This window comes from Marmota monax, unplaced genomic scaffold, assembly GCF_021218885.2.
Source record: "Marmota monax isolate L192 unplaced genomic scaffold, Marmota_monax_Labrador192_F-V1.1 WCK01_AAM20220418_F8-fsc00299, whole genome shotgun sequence".
Classification (NCBI taxonomy): Eukaryota; Metazoa; Chordata; class Mammalia; order Rodentia; family Sciuridae; genus Marmota; species Marmota monax.
Genome location: NW_026694371.1, coordinates 385,183 through 404,858, shown reverse-complemented (window position 1 = coordinate 404,858; position 19,676 = coordinate 385,183). Strand labels below are relative to the sequence as shown.

The window sequence follows — 19,676 nt, the reverse complement described above, 5'->3', positions numbered from 1 at the left end:
TTGAGAAAATATGCTGATAATGTCTTGAGCTAAACTGGAACCTTTGATATTTGCCTACTTCTCTGCACTGATCCCAGCTGTGTAATTAACATGGAACCAGAATGTGAATAGGGTATTTTCTGGGCTTATTGTTTTGGGGTCAGCTGCTCCTTTAGGGTGGGGGGGTCTGAAACCAGGCTGGTGCAAGTATTTTTGTATAATATGTTCGTTTGCTCTGGGTGAGGTCCATCATTTTAAATGACAAAAGATTTAGAGTAATTTGCTTGTACTTATTTTTCATACACTTCACAGTTTACATCAAGAAGAAATGCTGCAGTCTGGATGGGCACAAATAACCGAGCCACCACAAAGCCTTGTAGGTTCAAACAGCAACTACTTTATTTCAACTTTCACCAGCACTGCACCGTGCACTTTTTCGCCAACGCCACCCACGTGGCCCTTCCCCCAACCCCCCACACCGGAAATCCCTCCTCCAGCACTTCCCCAACCAATGGGAACTCTCTGGGAATCCCCACAAGAACTCCAAAGTACCAGAAAAACTCCAAAGTAGCGGCCACCGGAGGCAGCAAGAGCCGCCCCATTGCAGACAGTAAAGGTCAAATATACAATACAATCAATCCAGCATCACAGCAATTAGATATAGCTTAACTCAAATCATCATCTCAATGGTTGGCTGGCATCACATTTCAAACATTCCCTCTTGCAAATGCCAGGTGTCATTCTGACTGGCCGTGGCTCTCAACAAAGAAACAACAGCTAGAATTTATCTCAACACCCCTTTTCATACAAAATATAGGTTGACATTGAATATGTTGGAAGTTTAATCAAGGTTTATTAATTAGAGAACAGGCTGATCTAGAGAGAATGTAAAGTATCACCAAGTCCTATGTTTTCAAAACAAAAAGAAATGTGAGCTATATAGGCATGCAGAAGATTTTTTTTCTTCTTTGTTTATTTTATTTCATTTTTTAAATAGAAAGCAAATAGAGGAAAAAGGAAACCAAGGTGGGAAATATAATTACTGGCAGGACTATGAAACATCAAAAAATAGAATCTAGATTTCAGAAAAGAAAGATTTGACATATTGTATTTGGAGATATGGATGGCTTGAGTGTCCATGATAAGAACGTTGTAAGCTTCTAAAAGAAAATTGATATGGTGAAAGAAGCTTATGTAACCCAGATCCTTACTTAAGCCATTTTCTGCCCCCCCCCCCCCAAATAAGCCATGCTAGGTAAACCACTGCTTGACTCTATTGCTGAATACTGAATAAAGAAAAGATTGCCAATGAGAGGTTTTCTTCATACCTTCCACCTTTGTCATGTTTGTATCATTTATGCTATTGTTAATCAATCCAAAATTATACAAACAGTAATGACATTTCAGCCCCTTTGAAATTTGTCAGTGAATTCCTGATGTTTTGATGGAGGCTCACAGCAGGCTTAGCAGGTGCCCTGGAGAAGACTTGGACCTGGATGGCAGCATTAGAACCTTATTTTCCTCCTTCTGAAATTAATCAATATTTTGAGATGACTTTGTGGCTGGAGGCAGAAAACAGCAAGCATTTCAGAAGAATTGAGTCAGCTCAGAAATGTGTAAAACCCAGCTGGGCACTCGGGCTCAGTAGCTGACTGGTCAGAAATATCTGCAGTAGCCTCATGATGGCAGCCTTTCTCAAAGAAAGATCAACCTTGGTGATTGCCCAGTTTCCAGGTAAGTCACATGGATCCCAGGCATTGGGCACTCACCTGCCTTCCTAAAAAACCTGCAAAGCCACTACCCAGGTGTTCATTCTTAATAGTTGCTGAACACTCTGTGCTTTTCAAGGTGAATAAATAAATAAATAACAGCATCATGACTGCTCACCGCAGCCTGCTTGTTTTATGCAAATAGAGTTGATCTGTTTCAAAAGGGAGCTAAGTGGGGCTGGGATCCTGGCTCAGTGGTAGAGCACTTACCTAGCATGTGTGAGGTCCTGGTTTCGATCCTCAGTATCACATTAGATAAATAAGTAAATATATTGTGTTCATCCACAACTAAAAATTATTTTTTAAAAAGAGGCTAAGTGTTCTGTTTTGCTCCCCAACTGGTGCAAAAAGTCACATAATCATTAAGAGAGACTCAAGAAAGGTGCGGGCAGGGGGCATGGGCAGGAAGAAGTCCACAGCTGAGGAGGGTCTGACTCCTGGCGCTCAGGACTTTCTAGAGGTAAGAAAAGGAACCCAGAGCCTCCCTGGGAACCGCGCCCCAGCGGCAGGCGGCTGGGTCCCCTGTCAGCCAAACTGGATGGGTTTCCAGAGGGTTTCTTGAGGTCCCCAGTCCTGGGAAGGCAGTGTTTCCCTCTGGGTCTTTCTTCTTCTTTTAGTTCACTCGGGTCTAGGGTCGGCACCAGGTGAGCAAGTTGCCTCGGGAGTCGGAGTTCGCCCACACCGGGGCGGGAGGACAGGCCCGAGGGCAGCAGAGCCTGGCAGCAGGGGAGGCTGGAGCTCCCAGTCCCCTCTGTGGAGAGGGCAGGAGGCCTGTATTGACTGCGGGCTGTGCTCCGGGCTCCATGCACCGTGCCTCTTCCCCAGATAGCTGGCCTCCGCAGGTTCCAGGGCTTGATGGTGTCTCTGGCACTCTGTTCTAGGGCTCTTATTTGTTGCTCTCCGTCACTGTGAAGGGACCAGCGTTGGGGCCTGCTTTCCTAAGGCTGTGGGTGCCGCCTGCTGTGTGCCCTTGAGGCCAGGCTGCCTGGCTTCTGGACAGGACGAGAGCGCAGTGTCTGCTCCAAGACCCTGAAAGTGCCTCATTGGGGAAACCCACTCCAGTATGGAGCTCCTGGTCCTGAAGGGATCTCAGGGGACATGTGAGTTGGGGTGTGGCCTGCAAAATGTGGGTCTTGGGAGGAGTTGGCAGACCTTAGGTCAGGCGACAGCAAAGAAGCCCCCCAGTTTACTTTCTGGGCTGGCTGCCAGGCACTGTCAGGTAGGGACACCTGGGGCCACCCGTGGGAAATCAAAAGGATGAAAACAACACCTCTATTCCCGGGATGGCAGAGCCTAACAGAGGGGCATTTTTTAAAAGATGAAGAGATGGGAAATGGTCAAAACTAGTATATTTTAAAGATGAAATGAAAGCTTGCAAAATTTTGGGACTGTACAGTTGTGTACCTTGTGCCTAAAGAAATATTAGGTCATTCACTCCCTTCTACTTTTTTAGTTTTTGTTTTTATTTTATTTTAGCAAGGAATCGGTTTTGCCAGTATTTTCCTCAGGAGCTGAGCATTACCCACAGCAGGGAAGACAAACTTATAATTCTCAGGTTGATTTTGACTTCAAGTCTGGGATCTAGCACTTCTAAATGTAGAGGAAAATCATTTCTTGCTGTATTTTCCATGTGTGATTCCTTGCCTTACCCTCAAGGACCCGGTGATATTTGTTTATTGGTTTCATAAGCATCTATTTAAATGTAGTTTTTGTATGAAATACTCCCAGTTGCCACAGGGTGTAGTTTTTCAGAGAAAGCTGCCAGTGGCTTCACTTTCCAAGAATGTAAGTCATTTCCTTTCTTTGATTTCAGGGAGTTGATATTACACAGCATCTGAACTTTGTGGGGACAATTTTCCATATTACATCTGTCATTAAAAAGGCTTTTGGGTTTCCTTCCTAAGAGCAGTGCATAAATTTAAGCCAAGCAATGTTAAAGGATAAGAAGTTTTTCAGCATCTAGAGTATTATAAGACTACTGTAGAAATAAATTTTAACAACCAAGACCTACTAAAAGCCACCTCCAGATGGTACCCAGACAAGCTTATCATTCATGCAAATGATCATTGGTCAGTTGCTTTGTAGCTGCAACTTCAGAAAGCATATGTACTGAAGCCATACTAATATTATTTTAATCATCTAGAATACATATGCAACTAAATCTGTTACATACTCATCATTGTGCTGCTGTTAACAAACAAAATGTCATGTGATTATGCAACACAATATTATATATCTGATTCTTTTTTTCATTCACTAGAAATAGATCCTTCAGTCTATGACTTAAGGCTTGTGTTGTATGCTCTCTCAAAGCAATTATCTGCATCTTAGTCACCATGGATGAATTTTAAAAATGAAAAAAAAGTACCTCATCCTTGGGAGTAACTAGAGTTACAGGAATGCACCATTAGGTGAGTTTGTATACTCAACTTTAAGAATGTTACAAAATAGCCATGTACATGGTCATGCACTTCAATACCGGTGATACAGGTTTCTGATGCTTGAGGATCAAAAGTTTGAAATTAGCCTAGACAACTGAGAAAAACCCTGTCATAAAACAAAGAAGAAAAAGATCTGGGAGTATAACTCAGTGACAGAGGAGTTATGAGTTCAATTCTTCATATTGCTAACTAAGTTAGAAATATGAAACAAAAATATGATTAAAATTAATACTATTAATATTTTATTATATAGACTTCTCTCTAGCTGTAAATTCATCATAATTTTGCACAGGCATTGAAACCAGTGTTCTAACAGAAAGCAGAGAAAGCACAAAAATTTTACAGGATGAATTATATTTTCAAATTAAATCAAGTTTTGAACTGTAAAAAATTGTATAGATAAAATGAGAATCAACAGTCTCCTGATTAAAATAATATTTCCTCATTATGTGTCAAAACAAGTCCAATGTTTAAATATTAGGAAATAAGACACCATTTAAGATGGGGTGATTTTAGCAGCTCTCTTTCTGTTTGACATCCCAATTCTGCCTTTGTATGAACTGAAAAGAACCGGTATGGTGATGTGTTCCTGTAATTTCAGTGACTCAGGAGATTTAGGCAGGGAGATTTCACATTCAAGGACAGCTTCAGCAACTGAGTAAATACTAAAGCAAACAAACAAACAAACAAAACCATGACTGCGTTGGGCAAGGTGCACACAACAATAATCCCAGAAGGATGGGAAAATGAGGCAAGAAGATGGTAAATTCAAAGTCACCCTCAGCCAAAGTGAGCCCCTAGACAACTCAGTGAGACTCTTTCTCTAAGTGTAATACAAAATAGGGCTGGGGATGTGGCCCAGGGTCAAGTGCCCCTGGCTTCAATCCCTGGTACAAAAAAATGAAATAAAATAAAATGGGGCTGGAGGTGTGACTTTGTGCTTAAATGCCCCTGGGTAAGATCTCTGGTACAAAAGAAACAAAAATTCTGCTCTTTTGAATAAGTGTCACTATCTAACATCCAAAAGAATATGAAAATATTGATAACTCATGTAGCCTAGAGGAGGTGAGTTTTGGCTTTGAGATAAGGTAAAGTTGAACCTGAATTCCAGTAAAGTTACTTAGCAAATATTCTTGTGAGACTTAGCAAATATTCTTTCACACTGAACACCTATGTGAACCTCATCTATTATAAAAGGTACAATAGTCATGAATGCCAACATGTAAGAATTCTTCAGCTTCATTTATATACAGAAAGTAGATGATATGTTTTTACTCCTACTCTAGAAAAATGTAGAATGTGTTTCCAAAACTTTGAATATGGTCTCTTATTATTTTTTATGAATTATGTAATTCTGTTTGCTATGAAAGAGTATTAGTCAGGTATCTGGTCAAGGAACATTTGAATGTTTTTGTTTTTGCTTTCAGAACACTGTTACCTCCATGAGAACAAGCCCACAATACTTTTTTAATCATGAGTTATTTTGGGAAAAAAACATCAGGGTGTTTTATTGGCAGCCAGATTATACTCTAAAGTTCAGTGTATTTACCAACCATCAGCTAATCATATGCAGCAAAGATTCCAGGTGAACTGAGCCTAAACTGACGACCATCCCAAATATGAGCTAATAAGTTTTAGAATGAGTTAATTAGTGACAGATGATTAGTTAATTTATTCACTATAGGCTGGATGCCAGGATTCAATCACATGATGTGCAGAGGTTGTATGAAAAACAGCAGTCATCTTTAGACAGTGATTTATTTTTTCTTCATTAAAATTTTGTTGACTCTCTTAATAAACTGTATTGAACTATAGAAAAATATTTATAGACGTATATGCCTTTAATTGTGAAAATATTCTCCCACTACCTTATAAATGTGGTATGAATATTAGCACAATTATAAAAGCCAAGTATTTCAATCCTGCCTCTAGGGTCAAGGTAAAATTGCAAATAAGTTTCCCTTTAATGTATTTATATTGTAGAGTCTGGGCTACTGAAAAATCTGAAGACCTGTCACCACCCACCTCCTGTGACACCAATTCTTTATGTTTACCATGTTGGATCTGAAATGGGAATGAATCTGTTCTTAGAATCTAGTGAGAAATAATGCCCACATTTGTACAGTTCTGGGTTGGAGCTGCCAGCTGTCTCAATGTGCACTGTCTCTCCTGTTCTTTGGCCCCGTTGAGAATATGTCCAGGAAGTGTATTCCATCACCTAGGACATAAAAATGAGTGGTTCAGGCCTTTCATCTTGCTGATGTCAATGAATCCATAGCTCTCAATGTGAAATTTGGACACAGTAAACTGAGATATGCCTGAGACTTCAGGTAAATAGTGAATATTAAGATGGTTTTCCAAAAGTGCATGTATGTATTAATAAATTCATAGTGTCAAGCCATGATAATATATTGAATATAGAGTTTTTAGTTACAATTTGTTTAAGCTCTTATTTTCTCCTCCTCCTCCTCCTCCTCCTCATTTTTCATTTAAGGACAGGGTCTTACTGAGTTTCTTAGTGCCTTACTTTTTGCTGAAGGTAACATTGAACTCACAGTTCTCCTGCAACCACCTCCTGAGCCACTTGGATTACAGGTGTATGTCACTGTGCCTGACTTTTGTTTTTCATTTTTAATTTGAATAGACAAAACTTTAAAATCATACTCATGAGTCTCTTTTTAGGGGTGAGAGATATTGGGACCTTGATGCCTAAGGAAATTGCTAATGAGTTTAAACCTCAAGGTGTTTTTCATAAGATCAGTGAACAGAAAAGTTAAATAAAAATTTCAACTAAGTGTGATATCATTTCCATAAATAAAAATATATACATATTTATCACAAATTGCTTTAACCTTATATACAGTGATAAGTGTCAATGCACTTCTGTCTGGGTTAGGTCCTACTATTGGAAGGAAATTCTCCCTCAAAGTAAATCAACCCAAGGAATTTAATGCAATTCACAGCCACTCAAAATAATAATAAGAAGAAGGGTAGGGGGATTCTAGAATTGTGATGTACACCTGTAATATAAGTTACTTGAAAAAGCATCAAAGGAAAAATTTATACTCTCTCTCTCTCTCTTTATATATATATATATATACACACACACACAAGTAGTGAGGGTACACAAGTCTAAGACACAGTCCTTTTTTTCTTGAATTTTTATTTGTTGCTGTAGATGGATATAATATCATTATTAGTTTGTTTCTTTGTTTTTTTAATGTGCTGCTGAGTGTTCAACCAGTACCTCACACATAATAGAAAAGCACTCTACCAGAAGATTCTGACCCCTTTTATCTTTGATATTGAGGGCCTGCTATCCTCTCATGTTTTTAATTGCTGGACTCAGCAGTTTTAGGTGTGCTTCTTTTCACATTTTGACACCATTGTCAGCAGATCCAAGATCTTAAATTAGATAGTCCTTAATACAAAGTTTCTCATTTTGACTTCTTAAAGATTAGTTTCCAAGTATAGGTAGATGAAAACTATTATTGAATTAAATAGTTTTTATTTGAGTTTCCTTACAAAAGTCTTTTTTTTTTTCTTTTCTTAGGTCACTATGTTCTCAGGTTAGAGTATTAACAGGAGATGCTTTCAGTTCATGGGAAATATATTTTTTTTAAATAACAAAAAAGAATTCGTTGAATGAATACTAATGATTTTAATGGAGGAAAAAATGATTTGTTGAGACACATAATGAAAATTTACAATATTAAAATCATGTTTAGGACAGAATAGAAAGAAATCATAATTAATAAAAGAATAAGTGCAAATAATCCAGAAAGATTTTTAAAAAATTGAAAATGCCTTTCCCCCATAAGCCTGCAGAACCATGATTGGATGATAATAGCAGCATAAAATATTTTAGGTTCTAAGGTGGAGACTAAAGAAAAAGAAAAATGTTGATGGCTTCAGAAGTTCTTTTTCTCCTTATGAGTTTTTTATATTTATTTTTTAAATTTTTATTACTTTTAATTTGGTGGAGAGATACTGAAAAACTTCCATGGCCCAGGGAGAATTGCCCCACCTGTCCACCTCCTATGCCCTCCACCCATACTTTTTTTCTCAGTCCACCTTTGCCCCCTCCTCCGCCCCGTCCTTTCCCCAGTGACAGGACTTGGCAGCGGTCACTGCTGGGGAGGAGGAGGGAGGGACGGCCTTGCTCCTGAGCCCCCTCCTCTGCTCCAGAGCTCCAGCGGTCCTACTCTCTCGGCAAAGGCTGAGATGAGGAGGAGGAGGGGGAGGGTGGAGCAGGAAGAGGAGGAAGAGGAGGAGGGGAGGAGGGGAGGAGGAGGAGAAGGAGGTGGAGGAGTGGAGGAGGAGCGGGAGGAGTGGAGCTGGAGGAGTTGCTAACTGGAGGAGTTCTAACACGGGAACTTGGCGGCTGCAGCCTCAGCTACAGCTTCAGCAGCGAAGGTCAGCGCCCTGGGCAGCCGGCACCTGACGGAGGATGACAGGAGCCAGTCACCGCGCCTTCCTCCGGGGCTGCCAGGGCGGGTGGGAGGTAGGCGGGGGCTCCGGGTCCCCACCCCCGGCTGTGAGTGCCCCCAAGAGGGCTGTTTCTGGGTGCGGGCACCGCTGCCCGAGTGTGCGGAAAAGGGGAGTTGCATCCTGGAGGCGCCATGGAGCTGGGGAGTTGGGGTTTGGGGTGGGAAGGGCGGGAAGCGGCAGGGGAGAAGCGGAGTCCCGGTGTTACCGCTGTTGACCGGTGACGAGTCCTTGCTTCCCCGATGTTGCAGAATAACACCAGAGAGCAGCTGAGGCAAGGTCAGAGTAGAAATTAGAAGTTTAAAAAATTAAAAAAAAAAAAAAAGATGAATTAAAATGTCATACAGGGTTTGAAAGGATTATCAGCGTCAGGTCGTCATCTGACTCCGGTTTTATGACTTCCACTTTGCTAAAAAACCCACAAGCTGCTCCTCAGCCCAAAGAGCCACCAGCACAATGAAAGAGGATTTCTGACAGTTTTATTCACACTTCACATCAATGCTCATTTACCGCTTGTCTCCTGTATGTTGAAGGCTGTGTTGAGTTGTTTTATAGCCTATTTAATCCTATCATTACTATAACCTGGGGCAGCCAGAGGTACAAGGAGCTTTCTGGAATTCAAAAGATGGTGCTATTCCATGGCCCCCACCCAGTACTTGTTCCTCTGAATATGTTATTTCCACTCTGTGTAAGCGCAGCCTTGACTTTGCTAGGGTACCTGCTTGGGGCAGTGCAGTCGATTACCGGACCTCTTTGAAAAACCCTATTCAAGTTTCAAGACCATCAGAAACTGACCTGTTTCTTTAGATGTACCGCATCCAAACACAGAATGGTATTAATGTGAGGACCTCTGAAGACAAGGTATTGCTATTTTAATGGCAATATCACCTAAGAGCATTTTACCTCATTTTAAATTAAAAGGTCTGTGATTTATAGCAAGGTAAGTCACTATACCATTTGCTAATCAAAGACCAGACGTGATCAGAACAAAAGAAAATCAAACCTGTGAGAAGTGCCTTGTTCTTTAAAGAAAACAGAAATGCTCAGAACATGCTCACTTACCTGCATAGGGCCTCAATGGCATCTCTGTCCAAAAAATCATGATCTCTCTTGACCGAGGTAATATCAATGGGGAAAAGGAGATCTATAAGAAAAATAAATACAAACATGTTATTAAGCTCGTAGGTTCTGGATAAACTGGCTCAGTTCACCAAAGTGGGGAGAAACCTCCCAAAGCAATGTGATTAGTATCTCCTGTGTGCAGGAAGGTTCATTCTCTTCCAACTTCTCTGAGGCTCTTGGAGAATAAAGCAGTTTAAAGCAATTCAGCACGAGCATCCTAAAAGAGCTCTAAAGTGGTCTGGAAACCCAAATGTTGCTTATGTCAAAGGTAAGTGTTGAAAAACCCCATTCCACCTTTATACAAACCAAGGCAATAAACCGTTATAATTAAAAAAAAAAAAAGAAGTTTATTAAAGGACAGCAGAAAAGACTTCTCCCGGAGGAAGAAGGGGACCCAAGAGGTGGAATCCAGTTGGCGGCAAAAGTGTTTCCCTTTTTATAGGTTTGGTGATGGAATGTAGGTTGGAAGGCCCGAGGGGTGGGACACAGGTGGGCCAAAGAAGTAATCTGGTCAGGAAGGACTTCTGAGTCAGCACCTTTTTGCTGGGGGTTGTTCATTAACATTTCTTTGAGGTGGACTTTGGCCTACGGCCTTTTGGGACTTCATTAACATTCCATGAGTTGTCCTGTGTTCTCCCTGAGTCATTCTCTGCATGGCCTCCATTTTAGATTTCACTAGATATTAGACCCGATTTACCTAACTACACTGACTACCTAATTTTAAATCTGGCTTCATTCCCCCCTCTAATTTGGGGAACTCCTTACTGCTGTAAGGAATGGGGGCGAAGACCGTTCTGGCTTCTTCAGGCTGACAAAAGGGACGATGTTGGGCAAGCAGTTTGGAGTCCCCCTTTAAAAGTTGGGTCTATCGAGTGGTCCATGATAGAAGTCCGATTGAGAAGTAATAGGCTGGAGGGCCATTTGAGCGATGGGCGGTCTATAAGAGAGACAAGAATTCATTAATATTGGAACCATATTGATGCAGCAATAAATACCACAGCACAGGAATATGCCAATAAGTATGATACCAAAGACAGAGACTAACAATGTTTTCCACCAGGAAGTACCAGAGAACCAGGAGCTAAGATATTGTCCCCATGACAAAGTTGGTGAGGACATGGCTTCTATCTGAGTATGTAAACCTTTAAGGATATTTGTCACATTGCCAGAATTGTCAGGGATGTAAACACAACATTCAGTTTTAATAACAGCACAAGTACCACCTTGGGCTGCAGTGAGGACATCTAAAGCCATTCAATTTTGTAAGATGGCCTTCCTCATAAGTGTTATTTCAGTATTAAGGAGAGAGATACTTTCCTCAACATCATGGAGGGCAGTTTGAGTATAATTGTTTAAAGTCTCCACATGCCACATTACATCTTCTAAACCAATTTGTGGGATAAACAAAGAAGCTAGATGATCATACCAACGGAACACAGATCGTCCCCATCTGTGTTTGAGATTGGGGAGGTTTGCTGGCTGTGTTATATTTGGGGTCCATCTCCCCTGCATCCAGGGGTACCCAATAGTACATCTTCCTATCCAGCCTGGGGGAAGCCAGGACCATAGGTTAGTTCCACATATCCATTGAGTCCCATTGGGTGCTGGCCAAATAGTTTTAGGTCTAGAAAGCCAATTTGTTCCAAACCAATCATTGGCTTGTAAAACTATAATTTTTTGACATTGTGACTCTGGAGTCCATCCTAATTCTCGAGTAGCATTAGGCCACGTGTCATAGGTATGGTTTCGCTGTTCCCAACAGAGTGGGGCCTTTTGGTTTAAATGCCCAATAGTGGGAGTGAGCCATAAATCTCCGTCCCAAATCTGATAATAACCATCTTTATACCTGTGACATATTGATGGTGCAGGTAGTGGAAGGAGAGAATTAGATGGGCCTATATGGGATTTAACAGTAGAGGACGTCTGAAGGTTAGTCTGGTTTAAAGTGAAAATCTTTCCATGACCAGGTTGTGATAAAGTTTCATTTATAGGCCACAAATTAACATCTGCACGAGAGGCATTTTTTAAATAGGGTCTTTCTTTCTTTTGTTGTAACATTAAGGATTGTAAATTTTTCCAGTCCTTTCCTTGTAATGGGGATACCCACCAAGGTAGTCCAGAAGTGCTGGAAAGGGGTAATAGTCCACATATCCAGCAATTATCTTTCTGTAACCTAATGGCATATTGTTGAGCCCACATTAGAAAAGAGTTAGCTTCAGTCGGTCTGTTTATGGTAACAAAGAGAAAGAGAAGGAAAAGTTTACATATCACCATTTTCTCTGCGGAATAGATACTTTAGGTCCTCTACTGGAGTGCAGGAGTATCGTTCCTCAGTTTCTTGGGAAGAAGAAGTCTCTTTGGGTATCGGCTCAGGATGGCAGGCCTTAATCCAAGAGTGGTGGATCCAATTCTCCTGTCCCAGCACCTTTACTGCAGAAGGGGTGGATAAGATTACGGAAAAAGGTCCTTTCCAAATAGGGTCTAAGTTTGGAGAGTTTGAAGGAATGGTCTTAATCATAACTAGATCTCCAGGCTCATATAGAGGTGGAGAAGTAACTGGCTCAGATATAGGATACTTGCGAATTTCAGCTTGAAATTTGGCCAACTTTGTGATATGAGTTACTAGATCTGCACTTTCTTGGTCTTTAAGAATATCATTTCTTAGGAATGGTCTCCCATATAGGAGCTCAAATGGGCTGAGCCCTAATGTCTTTGGGGTGTTCTTGATTCTGAGCAGTGCTAAAGGAAGCACCTTAGGCCGTGGGTAGTGGGTTTCTTGAGTGAGCTTTCTTAGATGTCTTTTTAAAATATCATTAGTTTTTTCTACCTTTCCTGAGGATTGAGGTCTCCAAGCACAATGGAGATGATATTTAATGCCTAAGGCTTTTGATATCCCCTGAGTGACAGCTGCCTTAAAGGCTGCTCCATTGTCGCTCTGTAGACTTCGAGGCAACCCAAATCGTGGGATTATGAATAATACAGAGCTCTTTGTGAGCATTATGGTGCTATAGATAATAAATTTACCCTGTTCTCTGGCCTGCCAAGAGAGTTATAAAGCAGAATATACTGGTTCACCTTTGTGATAATAAACAATTTTAGTATGTTAGTAGGTTCTAGCTAACATTTACTTCTGAGGTCTTAAAGAATAGTGTGCTCTAAATGGTTCTGGGAGTGTTTATACTGGCTCTGACTCTCCTGGGTAATGTTTCAGTGAGTGATATGATCAGATAACAAGTGGTACTATTTCTCAAGTATTGATATTGTGATATCTCCTGTAGTTTTATTGCCTGGAGTAGCTGATTTTGTCTTAACTGGATCTGTAGTTGTGTGTATGCATTTTTAATATGATTTTTTAAAAGTGGTTTATAAACTTGCGTGCATTTTCTAAGTGATATCACCCTTCTTTCTCAGTTATTTTTGCATGGATCAGGAATCAATAAGTCCTTACTGTTCTTGTTTTATCTTCTTAACAAAATGCAGACACCCTTGTAAAAAATGTTTCTCTTGAAACTGAAATAGCGATCAATTCATCACCTCTTCATGTGTTCCAAATGGTAACAAGACATCTGCATTGGTAGCAAATCATAATTGATTATATAAATTTAATTTAGAGTAACATGTTTACATAAACTTTGTGAGAATAGCCAAGCTTTTTGTGTTTATTAATTTCTCCTACAATAACAGTAAGGGTGGTGATTTTTGCATAGGAAGAAAAACTCTGATATTCAATCATTCTTTTGGCTGATAACATACAACTGAAATTTTAACATGTTGTAATTTCCTCACAGGATAAAAAGGAAGAAATAAATTTATAAGCAGCACTTTATTGAAGTATTTTCTACAAGGGGTGAAACATTTCATTTTGTTCTTATTTTCTTAAAACTGCATAGACTAATTCTGAGAAAGTACTTAAGCACTTTCTTTATTTATATACATTTTTGGATGTTGATGGGTCTTTATTTTGTTTATTTTGTTTATATGCAGTGCTTAGATGAAACCCTGTGCCTCAAACATGCTAAGCAAGTGTTCTACCATTGAGTCACAATCCCAGCTCCAGGCACAAACACAGGTCTTTCAGCTCTTTCTTGATGTGTAGAATTTCTCACCCATGCCTCTGCTGTCTTGATCTAAGTATCCATACATTTACTTCACACAGATACAGTGATTTGATGCACATACACAATACCATTTACTGCAACAAAACAGCATGGTTTATAACTTAAATCCATTTTAAGCATTCAAGCTAATTAGAGTCATAAAGCTATAAGAATAGGGCCTTTTAATCCACTGGTATATTAACCTATATAAGATGGGTGGGCTTTTTATACAAAAAATCCTGAAGTAGTCCTGAAGAATATTTGGATTGAAACAGGTGAAAAATACTGGTTGAGTCCCACTGCTCTTTTGTGTTTCACTAATATTAATGCAGAGACCATTAGGAGCAGCACACTAGCTGAGCTGAATAAAGATGGCCAATTTCAAAGAAAATCAGAATTTATATAATACAGGACCTTTTAGATCACATCAGGTTGACTCCTTTGGAAAGCAAATGTGTAAGCCATGCAGCTCACAAGACATGACATGGATCATCCACATTCAGCATGGCTTGTGAGGCCTCTGTTTGGAAGCAGAAGACCCTCAACACTGGCTCCCACAAAAGAGATTCCTGCAGTCCAATATTGGGATTAGAAAATTGTAGTAAACTATGGTGAAAGCAATTTTGAAGACAGATGCCATCAGTTTGTTTCCAGAAAAAAGACAGTAAGGAAAATATGAGTGAAAAAGTCCTTTTCCATGAACTCCTATTTGTTTTGCTTTGTGAGCATACCCTACAGAAGAAAATAGAATTCTGACTGTGAGGGGAAATCTGGACCTCCAGTGATTGTTATAGAAGAATAGGAAATGTTGACACCAAGGGTATGCTACAAAATACTTAGCATAGGACTGCCTACTTCTTTGAGAGAAGGCTCTGTGGGAAATAGAAAATGCTGGTAAAATCTTTTCTTTTGGTTTCATGAAGCCTAGAGTTTTATTTGATGTTTGAGATCCATTGTGCTTTGAAATATAATCTTCTTAGCATCCCTGCCATAGGTTTATATGAAAGGTGATTTAGCGTACTGTAGTGGGCTAACATCCATTGCTTCTTTTTATGGGAAACATTTTCTACTAAAAAAAATAAAAATGGCCAATACTCTTTAATAGGGAATTTTATTCATCATTGAGTGGAGGCTTTCTTAAAATGCTTTTATTCAAACACATCTTTTTTTTTAGAGAGAGAGAGAGAGAGAGAGAGAGAGAGAGAGAGAGATTTTTAATATTTATTTTTTTAGTTTTTGGCAGACACAACATCTTTATTTGTATGTGGTGCTGAGGATCGAACCCAGGGCCGTGCACATGCCAGGCGAGCACGCTACTGCTTGAGCCACATCCCCAGCCCCTTCAAACACACCTTTTATTTAAAATATAGAAATGACTGGCTTTACAAAGCCAGTTATGTAAAAAAAAATCAGACACTTTAAAATAAAGTAAACAGATCACTCACATTATATTTTCTACAAAAATATTTTATTTACCATTATATTTAGAAAAATATAAAAGAATCAAATTATTTCACATACATATAAAAGTTAACCTTAGATAAAACATATATACATTTATACATAGTGTTCTAGAGTGCACATGCACATACATATTCTAAAATATATAAAAGATTTCATCGACTTGGAGAAAAATTCCAGGAAGTATCTAGTACTGATATTATTTAATAAACTTTCATGAAAAAGTAATTACAAAATCGTGTCTAAACTTGTGAGAAATAGTTTCATATGTTATCTTTATCCCAAGAAAATAAGTTTTCAGAGATTTATCAGAGGATAAATAATCTGTCATTTCTCACAGTCTTATCATGCATTCACTACTTTTCTTATTTTTAGCATGGATTCTCTAGTACTTTAAGACTTCTTTCTTCATTTGTATATTTAGTTTTCCACTTCTACCTATTTTGTTTTACTTTCTTCATCACTCTTTGTATTCTGTTTTTCTCTCTCTCACTCAAAGAATAGATTTAAATGAGACAATATATTACTATTTAAATAAATGAATATATTTTAGTTGCTTCAAAAGTATTTGCTTTTTTTTTTCATAATATGTTACAGTTATTCTTGAGTATTACAAACTCCACAATGGAATATATAAAACATTTCAACATATATAAACATGCTTTTTTATTTTTGTATTTAAATATTTTATTTCCTCTGAATTTGCTCACAATCTTTTATAACATAGTTTTTAGATTTTATTCTAATTTGTTATAAAAGACAGTAGAATGCATTGTAATTCATATTACACAAATAGAGTACAATTTTTCATATCTCTTGTACACAACAGAGTCACACCATTCATGTCTTCATACATGTACTTAGGGTAATGACATCCATGTCATTCCACCATTTTCCTATCCCCATGCTCCCTTTCTTCCCCTTCCTCCCCACTGCCTTATCTATAGTTTGTCTATTCCTCCCATGCTTCTCCATCCTTTCCATTACATATCAGCAATTTTATGTCAGAGAAAACATTCAGCATTTAGTTTGGGGGGATTGGCTTACTTCACTTAGAATAATATTCTTCAGCTCCATCCATTTACCTGCATATGCCATGATTTCATTCTCTTTAATGATGAGCATTATCCCATTTTGTACAAAAAGAACATTTTCTTTATCAATTCATATACTGAAGGGCATCACAGCATACTACAAGAATGCAGCTACAACAATGTTTATAGTAGCACAATTTTAAAAAATGATTTTAACTATCAGATTATAAATGCTTTTTCTAAAAATCTGATATAAAGGTATAAAAACTCTACATGGTTTCTATTAAACATTGTGGATGTTGAAGGTGTTGAATATTTTCTTATATATTTATCATCAGAAATACTATTATTTCTACTAATAAAATGTTTCTAAAATGAAAATATTAAATGGAGAAGCCAATAAAGTAATAGCCTTGCCTCATAATGTATTAGGTGTAAGACTTTGTGAATATTCTAGTATTTTTTAGGTGTAAAACCTTAGCTAGATTTCATTTGAATCTTAGCTTTTCTCACTTAGTAACTTTATAAACTATGATACATCACTTATCTCTGGGAATCTCAGTTTGATTATCTGTCAATAATTAATAATTGCTCTCAGATTTTTCTGGAAAATTTGAACATGCCCAATATTGTTTTCTTTTTCTTTTTTAAAATATTTGTTTATTTATTTTTTAGAGAGAGAGAGAGAGAGAGAGAGAGAGAGAGAGAGAGAGAGAGAATTTAATTTTTTTTTTTTTTTTTTTTTTTAGTTTTTGGCGGACACAACATCTCTGTTTTTATGTGGTGCTGAGGATCGAACCCAGGCCGAACGCATGCCAGGCGAGTGCACTACTGCTTGAGCCACATCCCCAGCCCTGTTTTCTTTACTTATATGTTATAAAAGAATTTTTCAGAGTTCTCTAAAGTAAAGTAGCCCTGAAAAAAAGCAAGTGCTCTATACAATGTAGACATGTAGTGGTCATAACTTTTGAGATCAGAACTACATGAAGCTTGGTTTGTATACTCCATCAATTCAAGTTTTGTAAACAAGGGATAAGACAATGTTTTTATACCATGAAGAATACCTCATAGCAGGACAGGTAGACACTGCAGTCATTTATCTCCATGAAGTCCCAATATCACATCTACTTATCACATCCACCACGTTTGCAAAAAGACATCTCATTACATCAAAACTGGTATATGATATGTAACCTCACTAAAAGTCTCACCAAGCACAAAAAAATTGAACACCATACATGGGAGGGAGGAAGCCAGCACCAGATCAAACAGAAACTGCTTGCATTAAGACCTGTAACCACCTTGGTGATGTAGCTGAACACAAAGAAAAATCAAAGCATGAGTATTGGGGTTTAGAGATAAGTGTGCAAAAGGCTTAATTGTTCTAAGGCAAGGGAGCAATGTAAACCATAATTGTAACTATGCAGTTATAAATCACAATTTTAAACAAAAGGACAGAAAAACAGGCAGAAGTACCTAATTAAAGAACAGGATAGAGTTTTTAACTCATAAAAGAAGACTTGACAATCCTTACCAAAAGGGTAAAGATGTCTAGAAATTTTCCTTTATGAAGATAATTTGTGGAAGGAGTGAGTTTTTTGTTTCTGAAGAAAATTTTGGCAGAAAGTATAGAATAAGAGAAGGAATAGCAAAAGCACAAAAGTCACAGAAAGAAGCTAGAGTCTAGTAAGATGTTCAGTTATAGGGTTGGGGATATAGCTCAGTTGATAGAGTGCTGGCCTCACATGCACAAGGCCCTGGGTTTAATCCCCAGTACCACCAAAAAAAAAAAGTTCAGTTACTGATTTTTATTGTGTTTATCATGATGTCATTTAGAATTATTATTAGTAGTAGTATTTAAATCAGGAATTGAACCCACAGGTGCTTAACTACTGAGCCAAACCCCAGCTCTTTCTTTTCTTTTCTTTTTTCTTTCTTTCTTTCCTTCTTCTTTTTTTTTTTTTTTGAGACTGAATCTTGCAGAATTTCTGAGACTGGCTTTGAGCTTGCAATTCTCATGCCTTAGTCTCTAGAGCCAACCAAGATTACAGGCATTCACCACCATGCCCAGCTTGGAATTTTTTTTTAAGTTATTTTATTTTTATATATCAGAATGTCATCTGACAATGATTGTATTTTCTTTTGCTAATGTTTTGAATAGAATCTGTACCTTATACCACAAATAACCTAAAAACTCACTCTTTATGTAAATATGATATCATCTTGGCGTGAGTGGAATGACTCTACAGTTCTTGAAGTGACTCCCTAAGTATGGTCAAGCATAATGTCAAATCTTTGATATTGTTCCATAAGAAATTTGGAAAAGAATGTGGCATATTAAATGTATATTCTAATAAAATTAAAAGGCCTTAAAAAATATGTCCCAGATACTTGTGCTTTAATCCATTAGGAGTAATGTTTTAGATTGTATAGTTGAGAAAATAAATGTTGTTTAGAAACCCACATCTCAGTGATTTATTTAATCAATGTTTATTTCCCACTCTAAAAGGTCTAAAATGAACAAAATCTAATGGTCAGGCAGGTCTACTGGGTGGCTTACATTTGAGATAGTTCTCAGAACTCTGGGGTTCCTGCATTTCATGGGTTTTATGAATCATTTTTCCTCTACAATTTGTTAGTATCACAAGAGTACTTGTTTCCATCAAAAATGTCCACCTTAGTCTCCCAGACTTTAGAAATCTTCACTTTGTGATGGTGTGCTGTGGGAGAGGCATTAACTTTCAGAATCAGTTTCAGCCTTCAGCACACTTGTTTGTGCTACTTGCCATCTTGAAGGATTTTTCCAGCATAAAGTATACTCAGAAAGTTATTTTGTGTATGGAGAAAAACTTGAATTTTTATTTAACTTGCCTCTTGGCTGACTCATGCCTTTTAATCAGTGATGAATTTTTATTAATAATTTTACATGAATAATAAATAAAAAGGCATATTTAATAGGATAAAATTATAAGTAAAAATAGAATGAGCCATTATGCCTTCATTAAAATTGCCAAATGAGAAAGAAAATTAATGTATGTTAAATATTTGTAATTTAAAATTATTGTACTTAAAATATTATAGCAAATATGGTAACTTAAAAACTGTTTCTTTATCTTAATATATATGATTGAAACTTTATAACTTAAAGATTATTTTTTCAAACCTGAACTCAATGAATCACACCTCACCAGGTGCAAAACTCAAAAATGAAGGCAGAGAATTTGTATATTAAGAACAAGATTAAAAAATTTTAAAAAACATAGATGGCTATTATAAAACCTGGAA

The 19,676-nt window shown here is 38.0% G+C and overlaps 1 protein-coding gene across 2 annotated transcripts; it reads right to left on the bottom strand.

Moving 5' to 3' along the window:
* Positions 1 to 7,363: 7,363 nt before the first annotated feature.
* Positions 7,364 to 12,752, bottom strand: LOC131425066 (endogenous retrovirus group PABLB member 1 Env polyprotein-like). 2 transcript variants are annotated; one of them, XR_009228916.1, is made up of 4 exons: positions 12,071 to 12,752; positions 9,740 to 10,736; positions 8,886 to 8,946; positions 7,364 to 8,629 (listed from the first exon to the last, which is right to left on the bottom strand). XR_009228916.1 is itself a non-coding variant. In XM_058586573.1 (3 exons), the coding sequence occupies exon 1, from the start codon at positions 11,996 to 11,998 to the stop codon at positions 11,054 to 11,056; it is 945 nt and encodes a 314-aa protein (XP_058442556.1). In that variant the 5' UTR covers positions 11,999 to 12,063; the 3' UTR covers positions 7,364 to 8,629; positions 8,886 to 8,946; positions 9,740 to 11,053. The 2 variants fall into 2 exon arrangements, 1 of the variants encoding a protein (XP_058442556.1); XM_058586573.1 differs by lacking the exon at positions 12,071 to 12,752 and having other exon boundaries at positions 9,740 to 12,063.
* Positions 12,753 to 19,676: the final 6,924 nt, after the last annotated feature.

Excerpts from the sequence above, each read along its gene's own strand:
- LOC131425066 (XM_058586573.1), bottom strand. The coding sequence starts at position 11,998 with ATGTGGGCTCAACAATATGCCATTAGGTTACAGAAAGATAATTGCTGG.